The sequence below is a fragment of the Varanus komodoensis genome, unplaced genomic scaffold (genome assembly GCF_004798865.1).
Source record: "Varanus komodoensis strain SLA01 unplaced genomic scaffold, ASM479886v1 scaffold42, whole genome shotgun sequence".
NCBI classification, from domain to species: domain Eukaryota; kingdom Metazoa; phylum Chordata; class Lepidosauria; order Squamata; family Varanidae; genus Varanus; species Varanus komodoensis.
The window spans coordinates 4,698,866-4,717,720 of NW_025335972.1; the positions used below are offsets into that span (position 1 = coordinate 4,698,866).

At 42.1% G+C, this 18,855-nt stretch overlaps 1 protein-coding gene across 6 annotated transcripts in view; it reads right to left on the reverse strand.

Moving 5' to 3' along the window:
• Positions 1-567: 567 nt before the first annotated feature.
• LOC123029975 (non-receptor tyrosine-protein kinase TYK2-like) overlaps positions 568-18,855 on the reverse strand; it is a 62,172-nt gene continuing 43,884 nt past the window's right edge. For 3 of the 6 annotated variants that reach the window (XM_044443448.1, XM_044443443.1, XM_044443446.1), the window contains exons 15-25: positions 18,296-18,431; positions 16,477-16,628; positions 14,932-15,082; positions 14,274-14,371; positions 11,681-11,873; positions 10,151-10,269; positions 9,688-9,860; positions 8,788-8,905; positions 7,710-7,820; positions 3,128-4,140; positions 568-992 (exon numbers count right to left, since the gene is read on the reverse strand). In XM_044443448.1, coding sequence (XP_044299383.1) covers positions 4,006-4,140; positions 7,710-7,820; positions 8,788-8,905; positions 9,688-9,860; positions 10,151-10,269; positions 11,681-11,873; positions 14,274-14,371; positions 14,932-15,082; positions 16,477-16,628; positions 18,296-18,431 — 1,386 coding nt within the window. In that variant the 3' untranslated portion in view covers positions 568-992; positions 3,128-4,005. Of the gene's footprint in view, positions 4,141-7,709; positions 7,821-8,787; positions 8,906-9,687; positions 9,861-10,150; positions 10,270-11,680; positions 11,874-14,273; positions 14,372-14,931; positions 15,083-16,476; positions 16,629-18,295; positions 18,432-18,855 lie in introns of all 6 variants that reach the window. The other 3 variants (XM_044443447.1, XM_044443444.1, XM_044443445.1) reach the window with 3 other exon arrangements.

Genomic DNA, 18,855 nt, shown 5'->3' on the forward strand with positions numbered 1-18,855 from the left:
AAAGTTCACTGGGTGACTTTGAACCAGTCACAGACTCTCAGTCTAACTTATTTCACAAGCTTGTTGCCAGGAAGATTATGTAAATTCCTGGAAGGAAAAGAGCATAATAGAAGTATAATAAATTAATACTTAATGGTATATGAACAACTGAACCTTAAAGTAGTAAAATCATAGAAACATAGAAACAGAGCAAGTCAGAAGGGGCCTCCCGGGCCATCTAGTCTGACCCCCAGTTCCAGCTGGTTCTGCTCACGACATGCCCACCATATGCATGTCCAGCCTATCTTTGAACATGTTTTTCTTAGAGTAGGCACACTGAAATGAACCAGACCAATAGGATTAATTTCGACAGATCTCCTTTAAGTAGGACTAATGTTGAATTTAAACCCTACTGACTGGAGCCTAGAGTCTCATCTCTCAGGATCCACAAGATTGCATTTACATGTATATTGATGACACCATACACAAAATGGATAGCCCTCCATAGTTTGGCTGTCTATTCTAAACAATTTTGTAAGACCAGTAGGTTTTTTAAGAAGCAGTCCATAGTAATCAAGACTCCAAAGCTACTAAAAGTTATATGACGTTTATTTGAAGAAAATGTAAATGATCTTCCCAGGATATTACATTTAGCTCTACTAACACAGAGCACATTCACATTACAGCAAGATTTCTGTGCACATTCTCTCTGCACTCACACACTCTCCCCGTCCCATAAACACTCACTCCCCACCCCACCCCCCACCGCCATACACACATCCAGAAGTACAGCAGCTTTGGCCACAGACAGAGCAAGAAAGGCTGAGCTGAAGCTTGCCCATCCTTCCGTGGAAGAAGTCCTTGCCTCAAATCTTCAGTGCAGTTCCAGATGCAAAAGGCACAATGCTGTGAAGTTTTGCAGTTTAGCTTTGTAAGATACTTTTCAGCTAAGACAGGTGGCATTGTTCCACACTCCAGAGATAGGGCTGGTAGTGCAGGCTCATGGTGCAATTCTATACCCAAAAAATAAAATGTACAGGGGAGGGGAAGATAAGACTAGTTTTAAGGCCAATAACACAAGTTTACCAATAGGTGCGCGTACAATTCTCAAATAAGTGATTAACACCATGAGTTTTATGAATAGCTCTTTGTCTTTTAGACTTGTAAACAAATTTGAGTCCTTCTAGTATCACAGACCAAGTGAAAATCATTTTTAAAAACCTATCAAGTTTATTACCTAAGGAACTGTTTGGGGTCATGGAAGGGGTTTATGCTTATACAATGGAATGGGGTTTAAAAAACGAACAGCTAATGCCACAATATATGGCAAACTGTTTTTAAAAATCTTTTCAACATCAAAAGCTATTTACCAAGCACAATGGGAGGGATTGAGGAAAAATCAGCCCCCAAAAATCTTACAGCCTATATACACGAATACCTAATAAGACATACTTCCAAATAAACATGCATAGGATTGCATTCCACAACTCCCAAAGGCTCACAGAACTAGTTTCATAATTTTCTCAGTCCTGATCTATGTATGCTACGAGTGGGTAAGGAAAGTAATGCAGTGGCTCTTATCTTCCTTGTGGAAGGTCTTGATACATTTGACTGGCTCTACCCACACTTCAACCCCTATCCCAGAAACAGTATTTGAACCATGTCAACATGAGTTTGGCCCCTGAAACGAAGTCTGAAAGCTATGCTCATCCAATGCTTCATGCTGCCACACCCTGTTGTGTGATGAGAGCCTTCTAGGGAATCTACCAAAGTTTTGTCTGGTCAGTCTGCAATGGATTTAGAGTTGCCAGCTGTCATTTCCAAGAACTGTACACTTCTGTATTTGTTCTCATTTTCTTTGGTAGGCATTTCCCTAATCAGATCCCCAGGAAATAAATGTTCAGCACTGAGTGTTTTAGGATACCCCTGCCTCCTCCAATTCTGGCCATTTGTTACTCAGAGCTGTACATCAATATACATATCAGTCAAGAGTTCAAAATCTCAGCTTGGCTAAAAATGAACAATAACCCCAAGCTCCTGACTCTTCCTGCATTCCCTTTCTCTTCATTGCCTTCCTTCAAAGTGGTAAGCCTCAACTAAGTAACCACCTAGAAACAGAATAGGGATTGCTTTGAGCCTTTGGTGAATTGGAATGGCAGGAAAACATGCAGGGATAAGCACTCTCATCTGGTCCCTTCATAGCTCTAAGTGGCTTGCACAGCATAGCCAAAGTATAAATGATTGTTGATCATTCCTTTCATTCTGTGAGAAGGGAAATTTAAAACACTCTTGAAATACTTAATTCTTACAGTACTGTTTAATGATATTAAGAGCCACCTAAAAGGCAGGTCAACAGCCGTCCTCCCTCCCCTCTTTCTCAAAGCAGAAACAGCCTGGAACAGGCTCGTTAATAATGTGTAGTTTCAGGTTTGCCAAAACAGTCCCCAGTCCTCAGTTATGAAGAAGGGACAGGATCCCAAGAGTGCAAGTTGGCAAGGGAGGAATTTGTATTGAGGGCAACCATTAGCCCAGCTTTGCAGCACCCTAAAGATCCTGAACATAATTTGGAGCCTGCAACACCTCCAACAGGATCTGAAATGTGCCTATGAAAACAGCTGACTCTGCCCAAACTAGGTTTGGTAAGAATGGAGAATGACTAAAGTTTTGGAATGCAAATAGCTGTGGCTTCAACAGCAAGTAGTATTTTTTTAAACTAAATTAGCTAAGTGACATCACAGCCCTGAGATGTATGAGGCAACTGGGTTTTTTCCTCCCTCCCTCTCTTTCTCTCTCTCTCTCAGGATGTGGGATTCCAGCAGGAACCGCTGTTACTTAGCTACATGATGCCCAGTTTCTAGGCAGTAGCAACCAAGTTAGTGGTCAAAGGGCATTTCCCATAAAACTGTGATATGATTTGAGGCCTACCCTCTTTTTGCCTCCCTCAACTTCAAATTTAAAGCTTCTGATTGATAGAAGCAAGGGGTGGGAAGATTTCTGGTTCAAAACAACCAAATGTTTGAAGAATGGTTCTTGGGACAACAATACAGAAATGTCTGCTTATATTATCTAGAAAGCAAAGTGGGCTCTGACAAAGCTTACACAGCAGGCGAATTCTCATGAGTGCAATGCATTTCTGAAAAAATAGTACCTTTTCTTTATCCCCTTTGGAGACTTCAGGGACATCTCTTTGGGAGCAAACCCAAGACTTCTATATGGGGATACAAAATATGAGCAAACATTCACTTCTCTAGTCAGCTGAGTGTGCATCTGGCTCCACATCTGGATTTCTAGAGGGTTGAGAAGAGGGCCTCCTCCAGAAAGGAAGTGAAAAGATGTCTATACTCTATGTGGAAGATGGTGGAATCGAAGAGATGTAAGAGCCCCAGCAATTCTGAAATACACAGATACCAGGTGAATGGGAACAAAGGCCAGTTCAGGGATTTTTGGGAGTCCAAAGCATTTGCTTTGAAAATAGTCCCAGAAATAGCACATTTCCTTGTAGCAAGAAAGACCTAGTCCAAGAGAAACATTACCTATAGCGATTATTGCGCTTGAAGATCTTGGCTTCCTTCCCAGTCTCTTTTAAATCCAAGCTGCATTATCTGTCTGCAGCAGACCAACAGGCTCAGCAGTCCATTAAAAAGACAACGAAGAAGTCATTTCATTTACTCACTTCCCTGCACCTGTGATATCCTGTATTCAGACTAAGTCTCAAGGCTTTCCAGATTCCTCAGGCCAGAGTTTGGTGCAGCATTATACACTGTTTCATAAGCAACCTCTGCTTATGATGAAAAAAGATGTGGGTTTTCCCTTAAACACCGTCACATTTGGTACACAGAAAAAAAGGGATAAGGCAGAAAACTCTGCGTTGGGGCTCTGAACAACAAAACAGTAAGAGTTCCAACGCATTATGATATTTTGAAGCAGCTTCCATGGCACTGTGGCATTCCAGGCACACACAGACAGTATCAAGACACAGAGTGCAGGTAAGAGTATGGTCTTTGGCTGAAAGTCTTTGCATCCTGCTCAGCACAGGTTGAACACTGAGGGGGCCTGGGCCCTGTACTTTTCATGGAAGGTTCTGAGGATGGGGACAAGGTTTGTGAAGGCTGGCCGGAATGAAGCTTCTGATTCCCAACAGTTTTTCATCAAGCGGTAAATCTGTGGAAAGAGACACAGATTTAGAATAGAAGAGGGACACAGAATAAAAGAGAAAGCTAGCTTAGAGAATGGAACGAAGGCACATGACACAGTTCAGCAGCTAAAGTTAAACAGTACTGGCTCCATCAGTTGTCTGAAAGGGAAGAATATATGAGCCATTCCAAGCTACCTGGAAGATGGAAGAGTTAGCCATTTAATAGAAAATAAATAAAAGAACAGCTGATGGGTCACAGGTGAACGGTTCTGTGGCTTCTGCTCTAAGGGGCTAAAATGGCAGCACCAAAGCTGGTGTACTTCTCTTATACCTCCAACTCTGGGCTTGTGTGCTGCCTCAAGACAACATTCTTGCACCTAACTACAATCTCTGGAGTCACATGCCACATTTACAGAAAGCTAAGCAAAACTTCATATATATTATTAATTTCATTTCTATACTACCCCGCAGCTGAAGATCTCTGGGCGGTTTATACAATCCATAAAAACAGATGATAAAACACAATAAAAATATAAAAATCAGAAAACATTAAAGTTTAAAACAGCTAAAAGAGATTATAAAACAGGCAAGAATGAGAAGAAGAGTGACTCTGCAATCACCTGATGATCTTCCCTAAAAGCCATTGAAAAAGCACTTAACCTGGTGCTGAAAAGATGACAGATATGGCATGAGGTGGCTCATGGTGGAGAGATTATTCCATAAAGGGCCCCCATGGAGAAAGTTGCTACCCTCTGCATTTCCCTTAGACTGCACTCAAGAGTAAGGCAGCATAAGTTGTGAGTAGTGTCCAAGTTGTGAGTAGTGTCCAAGTAGTTGGGAGAAGCACCCCAACAGGTATTGTGGTCCTAAGCCATGTAGGGGTATGCAGATTAAAACCAGCACCTTGAATTAGGGCCAGAGGTATACAGGCAGCCCAATGCAAGTAGGCTAGAACTGGTCTTACGTGCTCAGATCTATGGGTCCCAGTTATTAATCTGGCTGGCACATTCTGCACCAACTGGCAGCTTCTAAACTCTTCAAGGGCAACCCAATTAGATTGCAATAATCTAATTTAGAGATTACCAGAGCAGAGATTGCTGAAACCAGGTAAGGGCACAGCTGGGCCACCAGATGCAGCTGGTGGAAGGCACTCCAAGATACTACAGCCACCTGAGCCTCAAGTGACAAAGACGGATCAAGCAATGAAACTGCTCCTTTCAAGGGAAATGCAAACCCATCTAGACTGAACACCCCCCATCTGGTCAAAAGAACCACCCATCAACTGCATCTCAGTCTTGTCTGGATTAAGTTTCAATTTGTTAGCCCTCATCCATTCCATTGCCACAAACAAGCACCAGTTTAGCACATCCATAGCCTCACTTGCTGAAAAGGAGAAATAGAGCTGCATGTCATCAGCATACTGATGGCAACACACTCCAAAACTCCAGATGACCCCGCTCATCACTTTCAGGTAGATGTTGAATAACATAGGAGACAGAACAGACCCCCGAGCAACTCTGTGCTGGAAAGTCCACAGGGCTGAACAAAATTCCCCAAGCACCACCTTCTGGAGATGGCCCTCCAAGTAGGAGCAGAACAACTGCAATGCAGTGCCCCTTGATTCCCAACTCAGACAATCACCCCAGAAGGATACCATGAATGGTCAACAGTATTGAAAGCTACTGAGAGGTCCAGCATTATTAGCAAGGTCACACTCGCACTGCCTCTCTCCTGGCTTGGCCTGTCATACAAGGTGACCAAGGCTGTTTCCATGCCAAAAGCAGGCCTGAACCCCAATTGAAATGGATCCAGATAATCAGTCTCAACCAAGAATGCCTGGAACTTATTGGCAATCACCCTCTCTAGAACCTTGCCCAAGAAAGGAATATTTGCTATTGATCTGAAGTTGTTTGGATCTTCAAAGTCAAGGAAGGGTTGAAATTATTGGTCAAGGTCAAGGACCACTTCGGAAGTGGTCTCACCATTGCCTCTTTAAGGCAGCATGGAACCACTCCCTCTCTAAGGGAGGCATGACCTCCCTGGCCCAGCCAATTCTCCCTTCCCTGCTGGCTTTTATAAGCCAGGAGGGACAAGGAACTAGTACAGAGGTACATGAACCTGTCCAAGCACTTTGTCCACATCCTTGAGCTGTACCAACCGAAACTCATCCAGTAAAACCAGACCAGGCTGTGCAATGGATATCTCCACAGATTCAACTGCTTATAACTCTGAGTCCAAGTCCTGGCAGATGCAAGAGATTTTTTCTGGGAAGTGTCCAGCAAGTAAATTTCAGTGGGCCTGAAATTCTTCCAAGGTGTCCCTGAGCCAGAATGCACTGAGCCCCAGACAATATTGAAAAGCTCTGCCAGGCAGCAAAGGGAAGATTGGATAGAGGCAGTGAGGTATTATTACATAGGTCTTTATTTCCAACTAGCCATTAAGTCAACCATTATTACAGCCAATTTCTACTAATGTCTAGAATTTAAGACAAACTGTACCATGTTCAAACTTTTGTGAACTTTTTATGCGTTGGAAGCCTACAATGACATGAGCCCTACTGCAGCTAGTGTGGGAATGTGAACAAGGCAAGTCCCACTGAATACAAATGGGCTGAACCTAAAGAGATTCTGACAAGGGCATTTGTGAGCAAGAATCCACTACTTCAGAGGAAGTAGGTTCCTGCCTGCAAAAGCAGTATTCATACGAATCAGATCCCAAGGCATTAGACCAACTTGTCCTCTCAGATCTATTTCTAGCACTAGCACCTGCTCCTCCTCCTGTCTAAATATTGTCACAGAAAAAATGCTGAAAGCACTGGGCCATACACTTCTCCAAGAGAGTGGTGGGACTCTTTTGCTTTGCCCTTGCGGAGCTGGGAAGAGACAGTTTTCTCACCGCCTTGAGGATTTCTACTTGGTGGTGGCAACATGCATGGTCTACTGAGCTCTAGCAAAGAGGTTAGAGAACAGTCTCATCCCACAGAGACATTAGTACTGGATATTGCATCCGTCTATCTATCCTGTTCCAATCTTTTCAACTGCTAGGACAAGCTGACTTCATCTATACTTTAGAAATGCCACTAATGGCATAAGTTAATGCTAGTGAGCAAGTTAACAAGCTAATTCTAACTAGAGTTAGAAGCAAGAAAAAATAAAATCACTCAAAGCTGGAAACTTGCCAGATATTTAGTTCTATATAATCAGATGCTGAAAAGTGAAACGAATGTGCATAATTTAGCTTTGTGCATATTTCAACTATATGTTTGTGGCTGGGTTTTCTTCCCCCTTTAAATGTTGTTCTCAGAAAGCAGGCAAGCAGTTGAGGAAGAAGCTTCATGAGTCATGGAAAACTTGAGAACATGTCCATGTTGAGGTGATGGGGGAAGCTCAGGAACTGTTTTCTGTAGCGATCTACATCTCCTAACCACATCCCAACTCCCTCTAGATTCTACGAGTAAATGGTTAGCAATACCTATGAAGCCTACTGTTTCCAGAAGCTGCTCAATTCCGCATAAGAGCGCTGGCAGCAGGCTCCATACAGGCATGCAGCCCCATGTGTGTGATGCACAGAGACCATGAAGAGGAACCAGGCTTACCTCATATGGACAGTCCTTTGGGCTGGGCAGCCTTTTCCCTCTATCCAAAAGCTCTATAAGCCTCAGTACTGTCATTTGGCCCTGAGTTGCTCCAATCATCTCAATGAATTTCTAAGGCAACAGAGAAATAGATTACTATGTGCTCTGACAAGGAAGTGGAGAGATGCAAAGTTTCGCTGTTCATGAGAAGACTCCACAATGTACCAAACTGCCTTCCGCGCTGTAGGTTTCACGCTTTCCAGGAGAAACACTCCACATGCAGGACTACCCTGTAGCTTCTCATAATTTTAACTGGAACTTCAAAGCATTCCATTAGGAGCTCAGAAGGCATACTAGGACAGTGGTGACGAACCTATGGCACGCGTGCTGCAGCAGGCACACAGAGTCCTCTCTGTATGCACATGAGCCAAGTCATCCCAACATCTCCCCAGTAGCCGAGCATCAAATAACAACGCACATAGGGGGCGTGCACATGCTCAGAAAGGAGTGGTGGCGCCAGATGATGACATCACAAGCCACGACTCATTAGCTGCGACTTGTCCAAGCTTTCACATGGCCGGTCAGTGCGCTGCCAAGGATGGATAGATAGATAGATAGATAGATAGATAGATAGATAGATAGATAGATATACTTGTTTGGACTGGCTGTGAATTTTAATACATTCGTTTTTTATTAACAAGATTTTAGCTTTGAATTTTCTTATGAAAAATTGAAATTTAATATCTAAGATTTAGCAAAGAGATGTTCTAATTAAGAGACTGAGATTCTTTGAATGTTGTGCTGTGTTGTGCTGTCCCCCGGCATATTTGAATCTGCAGTGTTGGCACTTTGAGATAAGTAAGTGGATTTTGGGTTGCAGTTTGGGCACTTGGTCTCTAAAAGGTTCGCCATCACTGTACTAGGACAAGGCAGGTATATTTTAGCCCTTGAAACACTCCACTACACAGAAATGTGACTGCACAAGCTCCATGCTAACCTTCAACAACTGAACAACAAATGCAAGACATACCAAGATCCCTTAATTCCCAGCAGTGCTAAGCAAATGCCACCACCTTCCTTGATTGTAGATTAGACTCACCACTGGAGGGCTCTGACTTGAATCACAGCGTGTTAGGAGTTCATATAAAGTAACCCCAAAGGACCAAACATCAGAGGCATAATAGAATTTACACTCCTTCAGGCACTCCACAGCATACCTACAACATACCAAAAAACAGAGCTGGTGAAAATAGCAAATTAAAAGCATAAAATCTATTTTGCCCGATCACATAAAGTTCTTTCTTATCCAGAACCCTTTTTCAAGTAGGGACAAGTTAGACGCTTCTGCAAAGCTCACAAGTCAAGTGTAAAAATGGCAATCTCCTGTTTATCTCCAGTGGAATTACTAATATGGAATAGCAATTAAAAACGTAAGAACTGCCTTCTAAATTTATTTATTTATACATGTATTTATAGGCTGCCTATAACTGCCAAGGCCTTCTTAGATGGCCTTTAAATACATGGTCCATCTACTCAACTTTTTAATTTCCAATCGTAGCTAGACAGATGCCTTTAAAAGCTTACAACAAAACATGTCCTTCTGATATTCTTTTTAATGAGAGCCTTTTGTATTCAAGCCTCTTTTCTGGTGTTCATTTACATAGGCTGTAGAAACATGCAACTGTCACCATTTACTCCAGCTACTGCAGGAAGGAGAACAATCATTTCTGCAAAATTGAAATATATGGCAACATTCAATCAAAAGAAAGGATAACCTCCGAAGGGCACCTTGTTCTGTTACAGAACTTACATTTTCAGGTAGGGAGGTTTATTCACAGAAATATCCTGCCTTATCTCAGGATTGAAATTTCCCAAAGGCAGAATCTCTTTTGAGGCTTTGCCTCTTTGTTTTTTTCTTTCAGCACAGTGACTATATGGATGAGTTACGATGCAGTCATGTCCCTCATGAGTCTGAAAGCCATGCAATGTGATCTCTTACCAAAAGACAGGGCTGTCTCCATCTTCACAGACACGGTAATACTCATGACCTTCAGGGATGGCTTTGGCAAGACCAAAGTCTCCAATTTTCACAACGTTCTCATTCTCCAGGAGTACATTTCTGGCTGCCAGATCCCTGTGGATGTAGCGCAGGGAGTGAAGATAAGCCATTCCCTACAAAGAATAAACATGAGGTTATTCTCCCAACTCTGCAACAAGGAGACCAAAACTTCCAATATACCAAAAATCAGGGTCAAATGCCCTGAATCTCAGTGTAAAATGGGAAATTAGAGGGGGAAAATCTGCATCCTGAGCCAAAAAAAGTCATGTAAAGAAACCTCCAGTCTGCATTAAATATTACAGTCCATTCCTCTTCCACAACAGGAACAATAATCATAACAAATCTATATTATCTGCTGGATCAGCAGCTACATGAATTTGGCATCCACAGCTGAGGGGTTTACCTCACAGATCTGCTGAGCAAAGAGGAGAATATGGGCCAGGCTGACACTGTGCTTGGGAAGATAATCCCTCAGACTCCCCAAAGGCACATATTCCATAATAAGCTGCACCATCTTTTCCCCTGCAATTGAAAAATTCAAACAATTATTTCCATTATTCAAAAGGAAGTGTTCTTAGTTCTATCTTATTCCTTTCCTGCATTATTTATTAAAAGTTTTTCTATACCATCCCCTACAATGTCTCAGGACATCTTACAATAGGGTAAGGGTTAGGTGTTATGAGGCATGTGAGCAATCCACAGCTCTTGGGGATCCCTCTGGCAGTCTGTTGGGTTTCCTAGCCACAACCCCCCACCCTAAATGTCTCTCCCAGTGCCTGCTTTGAAGCATATGTCCCTCCTGCTGCTTATAAATTTGCTAGGCTCCATGGAGTCTATAAGAGGCTAGCAGACTCAGTGGCTGAGTGCAGATGCTACTAGTGTTTTCTAGAAGATCTTCTTGTACCCAGGTTCAGAGGGCTGACCAGAGGATTTCAGCTTGGTGCTGGAACTTGGTGCTCTTTCCAGTGTTTTGTGTACTCAGGTTGCTGCATCCACTCTGTACTTCTGCTGTTCAGAAAGAGGCTAATCTGAAAAACTAGCAAGAATGGAGGGCACTGGGGGTAGGCACACATGCAGGCATTCTGTGAGTGTTTGGGTGATCAGTGGAGTAGATAGGTGGGCTGGCTGGGGGGAGAGAGGCCACAACGGAGCAAGCGGGTTTGCTGGCATGTTGGGGACAGCATTTGAGAAGATGAATGTAGTGGGGAGAAGGGTGCAAGAAAGAGAATGAATGGATGAACAATGGACAAATTAATGGTTGTAGAAAAAGGAAAAACAAAACAAAGGGTTTCCTGACCACTTTTGCCTTGTTCAAGTAATACATTTTGTAGCTGCCTTTCAAGATTGCAGTCTTTCAAAACTCTAGTTTTTCTGCTTGCTGCTAGACATTTTTGCTGCCCCTCCAGATGACTGTTATGTGCCCCCAATCATTTTCCCACAAGCAAATCTAGCCCTTAACCCTGAAAAGTTTGCTCATCCCTGCTATATGGAATGGAGAATGACAGATAGCAACTAGTGCTGATGCTTATGGTGAGCTGTGACAGAAATCAAGGACTCTTAGAATCCAAGTCCAGTCTGTCAACTGGATCATGCACACAGCAGATGTAGGGCTGCAGATTGAGATAAAGTGGGGAGCAGGGATGAGGTAAGGCACAGAAATGGTGGGATGTCATCAGCATCTTACAAATCCAAACATTCCTCATTCTAATCAATCCACAGGGGAAGGTTCTTTTAGCGCCACCACCTTTGAAAGACAGACAAAGGAACTCTCATTCTAACTTATTTTTCAAGTCATTTCCCACAATTCCTAGAAATATCACAGAAGAGAACATGACTCTTCTGTAATTTCCTGTAGGACTTTCCCCCAAAGGTGCTCCTGTGCTAAGCCAGCTTATGTCTGGTCCTTGCAATGCCAACACAGCAGATGCTGTACCTTGCTCACTACAGCAACCCTTGTATTTGACAATGTTCTCGTGGTAAAGTGTCTTCAGGATCTCAATTTCCTTTTTCCAGCTGGTCAGCAGCTGTTGGCTACAGCCTGATTTCAGTGACTTCACTGCCACCATCTCACCAGTGCCATCATTGGTAGGATCATAGCAGTACAGACTCACTTTGCCAAAGTGACCCTAGAAGAAAGAAAAAGAAAGAAACAGGGTAGCCATCTGATAGTTCAGGAGACAAAAACCTCTAACCCCTCTTTCTGTGGGAACATTCACTGTACTGACTGGGTATACAGAATTTTCTCAGATAGAAAACTGATCTCAAGGACTTTTTTAGGCTTCATAATACAACAAACTTGTGCATGAACTAATCTGAGGGCAAGGAAAATATTATTTGCCCAATATTTGAATCAACTCTGCAGAGAGGGAGCCCAGCACTTGCACAGTTCAGTCTGCTCAGATAGATCCAGCTGATCCTAAGGAGGAGGCACAGAGGCAGAATTGGGCACATGACTTTTCAGTCTTAAGGTTATCCAGTGAAGATTCTCAGACAAAGCATGAGAACCAGCCTGCTTTGGAAAAGGAAGGAGACATTTCAGACATGGAGCAGAGGTGTGTGTGTGCTTCTTGACCTTGTTGTGAATCAACAGATGAAATGAGCACACCAATTAAGAAGTGCCTGGCATCCCTACTGTCTAGCTCTCTAGCAGCAGGAGCTTCTCTGAGAAAGGAAGAAAGGAGGGGAAGGGAAGAAAGGAGGGGAAGTTTCAGTTTAGATCTAACCCTTTACATGGGCAGATGCTACTTCCACATCTCAAAAAGAATGTTACATGGATTTATACTGTTCTGTAACTGTTCAGTTTAATAAAAGTAAGTTTTCTGAGTCTGCTGAAGAGGAAAAGAGGGAGGGAGGAACCTGCTCTTGACAGCTATAAGCCAAATACTGGATTTCAAAACCAAGTCTGAACTCAACTCTACTTCCTAGATTCCATTTCATAGTGAGAACAAAAAAAAAAAGGGCAGCTGTGCAAACAATTGCACAGCTACGCTCCTAAAACAGTAAGGAGACTCTTTTCTTGGTATTAAGCATTTTATTATTATAGTTAGATATTATAGTATTTAAATATATCTTATATCTTACTAGATTGGGTGTTGTCTCTGTTTAATTGGTATTGTTTCTTTTATGGACAATTCTTTTGAAAAAATTTCCTATAAAATACAGTGAGAACATGATCTAGTCATGCTTTTTATTGTTATACGTTCTTCTTTCTATTTGTGACCCCACTTCATAGCCCACTTTACCTATCTCACTGGGTTCTATCTGACTGTGTTCTTCCATCAATGGAACTGACTCTACTGGGCAGATCAAACTTCTTCTGCCCACTGCAGCTCCAGTTTGCCCTCTGAAATATGCTCAAGAGAGTTAGAAGCCTCTCCACAGCAGATTTAGGAAAATGTAGGGACAAGGAAAAGAAGGGAAACCGCTGCCACACAAACCCTTAGCCGTTTCTATCAATGGACTAGTAAACCAGATGAGTCCACTATACCAAGTATTGAGGAAAACAGGCATGGACCTCTTGCGTGACCTGCACTAATTCTCAGCAAAGTAGTTGACAACTTAAAATAGAAAAGGCAAATGACATCCTAGGCATGTCAAATTGTGGTTATGAAAGCTTAGTGGTGGTTTGGTCTGATGCTTGCATTGACAAAACCATGGTTTTCAATCAGCCAGCAAGAAAGAATCAAACCCAGGGTTTTAACTAAGTTTGCAAACCATGGTTAATGGGGTGTCTGATGAACTATAGTTACAGCTACTGCTCTACCTCTGTAGATATTAATACTGAGCTAGACAGAAAATGACAGCATCCCAACAGCTCTATGGCTTGGAAGTTTAAACCATGATTTGGTTCCAAACTATGATTAGCATAAGCCCCGGGGTTTGGCATGATGTGTGAACAAAATATCAACGTGCATAAAATACACCTGTTACGCACACAACATTAAATTAACGAGTCAGACGCAGCAGGATTGCTTCAGCTAGATTATGCCCTCCTCCCCACCACGCCAATACACCCTGCCTGATGGCTGTACATTCAGCATCAGTGCAAAGGCATGCAGGCTCCAGTACAGGAGCCTCACACAGGCACAAGTATAAATGTTCAGCCCCCATCTGACTAGAAATGAACACCTGACCAAACTGGCAGGGACGCAGTTAGTGATGGGCACAATCTGCTCTTCATTTGCTCACTAAATATATGGGTTTGTGTACCTCATCACCACTTATGAGAGATGAAATTTCAGACTCTCATTTGTAACTGCTGGGTTTCAGGTGTGGAACTGAATGTTTGAATGGTCCCAACATATAAATGACTTGCTATATACAAAATAGTCATTGCAAACTGCCTGGAAAGCTCCAGCTATTGGGCAGAACAGAAGTTACATAAATAAAACATAATAATTCACATATAAACCTAGCACGTCAGAAAGAAGGTTCCTTTGTTTTTTCTTTGTCCATTTCATTTCTTACTTGGGATGAATTTCACAAGAAGAAGAAATGATGTTTCACTTCTAAAAAAGATCATTTACCTCACCCAGATCTCGGATCTTTTTCAGATACCGCTTCTGAAAGACAGTTGGGTCAGATACTGGAAATTCGGGATTCACAGATGTGATGTCAAGGGGGTCTGGAAAACACAAGGGAGGAGATCAAGTGAGACATGCACTATTTAGAAGGAAACAGATTCAAATGGCAAAATATAATGCATAATCTCAGGTGACCTGCAGTTAAACTAGAGGAAAGAAAAGGTAACAAAAGGCAGCCATGCCATGTAAGTCATAAATGACTGTTACTGAATTGGAGCAGAACTAGATTTTGTTTACTTCACAAGTTCTTTGTTTTCTGTTTGAGCCAACTGTACATTGTAGAATTCCTCTACTGTTCTATATTACCTTGGTCTGACTTTTCTTCTCTTGAGTTTTATATCTTATTACCCCATATTAATATTTTATTCTTTGCTTTAATATATGCTTTACACTTTGATTTTGACAGTCCCTGTCTTCAGAGTACTCCAAATTCATTAACTGTGATGGGGCCATAAACTGTTGTCCTTACCATACCTCAACTAGGTCTGGTTCATAGACAACCCCTCAAAAGCATTATGAGAGGGTGAGGAAGGGAGCCCAAATCCATAGTTTTACACAGAAGTGCTGCTATGAGCAACCTGCTGTCCTCTGGAATCCTTACTATGTGGCTGTAGTTGCGTAAGGTCTCGCAAGATGGTCCGGAATGATGGCCGCTCCGCAGGAGCATAGTTCAGGCACTGGCTGATTAACACAGCTAATTCTTTGAAAGATGGCTCCGGAAGGTGATGTTTTTTCTCATAGAAACGCTCTTTCTGTAGAAAAAACAACAGATTTATAAAGGCTGAAAACTGAAGTTAGGCTACAAATGGAGATTCCTCAGAATTTCTCTTGCTAAAATATTGCTGCCTTCACCACTACATCAACAAGCTTTAAACAGTCTTGTTTATACAAGACTGAAACTGAATCTCATGGATGGGCTTCTTATGACCATGAAAATCACTGCTAGCTATCCCGAGAATCCTAGCTCTCTCTCTCATACTTTACCAATTCTGGACCCAAAGTATATCACAAGAAAGATCCATAAGAAATCACTCATAATCAATTAAATTGCAACTCAAAAACAGAATGAAAATTATGTAATGTTATATATCTATCCAGTAATAAAAGGACAGTTTAAGATTTCCTCCAGACCTACTTACTACAAAGTAAGCACCATTGAATTCACTAAGACTTACTTTTGACTAGATGTGTAGGATTACATTGGTAACAGGTAAAAAGCATTATCACCCCCCCCCCAGTTGCAAATGAAGCTAAGGGAACAGAAGCTTTGGCTAAGGCCACTTAGTGAGCTCATAGCTGGAGAACATCCTAGCTCATAGCCATTATTTCTTTTAATAATCACCAGCAGCAGCACATTGCATTTATATCCTGCCTTTTTTCCTCTGGTGAGGACACCCCAAGGCAGCTTATATAGCTCCACTTTATCCTTATCACAACTACCCTGTGAGGTAGCATAGCTTGAGAGTCTCTGAGTATCCCAACATCACCCAGTGAGCTTCATGGCTGAATGGGAACTAGAATCCAGATCACCTAGATCCCCAGTCCAATATACCATACCACATTGGCTTCTTTGTAGAATGGAATTTCCTGCTACTGCCCCCAGATAAAAACTTAAAAGGCTAGTTCAACATATTTATTCTGTCTCCTTATGTGCTCTAGATCCTTTTATTAGGCATCTATAACCTAGCCAAGCCAGCGTGGTGTACTTATTATGACTACGACTTGGGAAACCCAGTTTCTAGTCCCCAGTTGGTTGACTGGCTGCAAGTCACCCAGTCAGAGACTCTTGGCCTAATCTATCTCACCCAGAATAAAATGGAGAGGAGGAGTGGATCCTTGCAAGAGGAAAAAAGGAAAGGTATAAATTTAATAACAAGAACAGTAATGATAGTAAAAGTAACAACAACAAAGCAGGTCTAATAATGGTAATAATAATAACTAACAGTAACCCTGTAGAAGAGTTACTGTTATTGTCTGCACATCTATTTCTTATTTCCTGCCCAGCAGTTTTATCTCCAAACCTGAGCAAGCTATGAACCAGGTAAGCCAGTTTCTGCAGGCAACCTGCATCATACCCTTCAGTAAGGTTGGGGGTGGGGGTGTTGCATGGAGACATGGACAAAAAAGAACTGGATACAGAAGATACCTCAGAAGGAGTACGTTCTTTTAGTGGCACATCTGCATCAAAGCATATCTCCAGGAGAGTAGTACCAAAGCTCCACTTGTCAGCCGCCGTACTGAGGTTGCTCACATTTTTAACACATTCTGGAGCAATCCATGGGATCCTGTCAACCCGCTCTTTGCAAGCAAAAAAAGAAATCAAGGATTAGTGGTGTCCTGAAGGAGAACATACAGATGAATACACACATGCTGTATCTGGCATGCATAATGTAGATACAGCTAAAGTATTAGGGGTCATTTAAATACTGACCTACATAGGAGTAGTCTGCACACGAGACCCCACAGAATGTAATGTACCATGTGGATATGGCGTAAGCAGCCACTTGACTCTTGCAGTTCTTCACCCACAAAAATATGGAGGTGTATGTACACTGCCTGCATTTTGTCTTCCGTTTTTATGTGTATGAGCTAATACATGAAGCCTCTGTAATTGCTCTCCCACTGTGCAATGGCAGACTTATTGTCCAAGTAAGGCTTTTAAACTGGACATTTGTTTTAGTTGTTACAAGTTACTGTATTACACAAAGCTGGACATGTACCTCATATAAACAATTCTCAGGGATGATTTTTCTGAATAAGACAAGAGGGGCCTAGGTTCAGATGACATGAAAGCCCACTGTGAGCTGAATAACCCCTAGAAGTAGTCATAAAATATCTGTGGCTTTCTACCCCAAAATAAGCTACCTTGCAGGAAGCAATCTCAGTTCATAAGACTAATTACCCATAATGGGCTGTCACGTTGTACAAACCCAATCAATGGCTATTAGGGTTAGATAAGTTCAGGTTCATCAATGACTTGACCTGTTTTCTAAAGAGCTAAATGGACTTTTCATGGAACAAACTAGAGATGAGAGGAGCAACTATGTTTTGTGGAATATCTGTGCTCTTCATTAAAGCAAGGGGCTGCAGGGGAAGTCTAATTTTATACAAAGAGTAGCGTATAAACTGGCACCCCAGCAATTTCTTCCTCACACAGCTACAATATTGGTAGTAAACAGAAATGTGAAGGAAAGTGGCTGAAATGGCAAAACACAAGAAAGTAAGAAGAGAAGAAGGAAGAGTTCAGCTTTGTTGTAAAGATTAAATCTCCTCCCATCCCTATTTATATATGAACAAGACAGACATAAGCAAGTATGGCTGCTGTACTCAAAACTACTTTGGTCCCATAATCACATACAATATATTTCTGAGCACCAGATATTGGGAGGAAAGAAGGAATGGGCCTCCTATATCATACCCTGTTTATATGCCTCCAAGGAGCATTTGGCTGGTCACTACTAGAGACAAACCTTTTTGTCTGGTAAAGCAAATACTATGCTTTCAGCTGTGATACTTGTGTCTAGCTAGACACCACAGAAGAATAAGAATACACTAAATGTCAAGAAGATTCCAGAATCTCCCATTTCTCTAAAGACGCCACAGAACCAATACAGAGTTGTTTTGATGCTCATTCTTGTTTGGGGCAGGAAACATTTATGCTGGGTCCTCTTCTGAAATAACATTCAGTCTTGCATGAACAAATCAGGGTCACAATTTATACAAGATCAACTATTAACAAATGGTTCTTCAGGAAGTTCTTCCCTGCTTCCCACAAAATTTCTGATGTAAAATCACATTTGGACAAACATTTATGTTAATCATTCCTATAGACATACAACAGTTCAGGCATCTTTCCTTACAAACAACTACATTTCCATACACAAGTCTTGCAGCCACAATGCAATAGCATCTTCCTTGCCCAACCCCATGAAGGCAAAAGTGAAGAGAGAATCAGCAGGGCCTACCTTCTCGGGAGAGTACTGTGAAGCTGACTCCAGGGTCACTGAGCTTGATGAAGGGCATCAAGCCATCATCCAAGCCTTTCCTAGCCAACAAGATGTTCTTGGCACATACGTTGCCATGCACCAGGTTTTTGCCTTCCTATTTAAACAAACACATAAAACAGTCTGCAAAAAGCCCCATCTCCACCTACGTCAGATGCACTTCATAAGAAAAATGTTCATTCATTAGCAGGAAATAGAGTGAACTTCCATCTCCAATTCTGTGTAAGCAACCCAGTCATTGTTCCACAGTGGCTCAGCTTCCTCATGGGGCCACTTAAGCAACAATCAGAAAGCTTTCTGGTTCAGGAGTTAAGCCTACGATACTTTGCAATGCCATAAATTCCCTGTAAGCAAAGCAGTTAATTATCTGTGCCTCAGCTTCTCTTCTGTGCAATGGAGAAAGCAACCTGAGCTTACAAGTGCTGCTGATGATTTGGGCATTTCGAACCGGAATAGCACAGGCTTGGAAGCATGCAAGTTCACTTACGTGCCTTAAGGCTGGATCATCATGACCCTAGAAA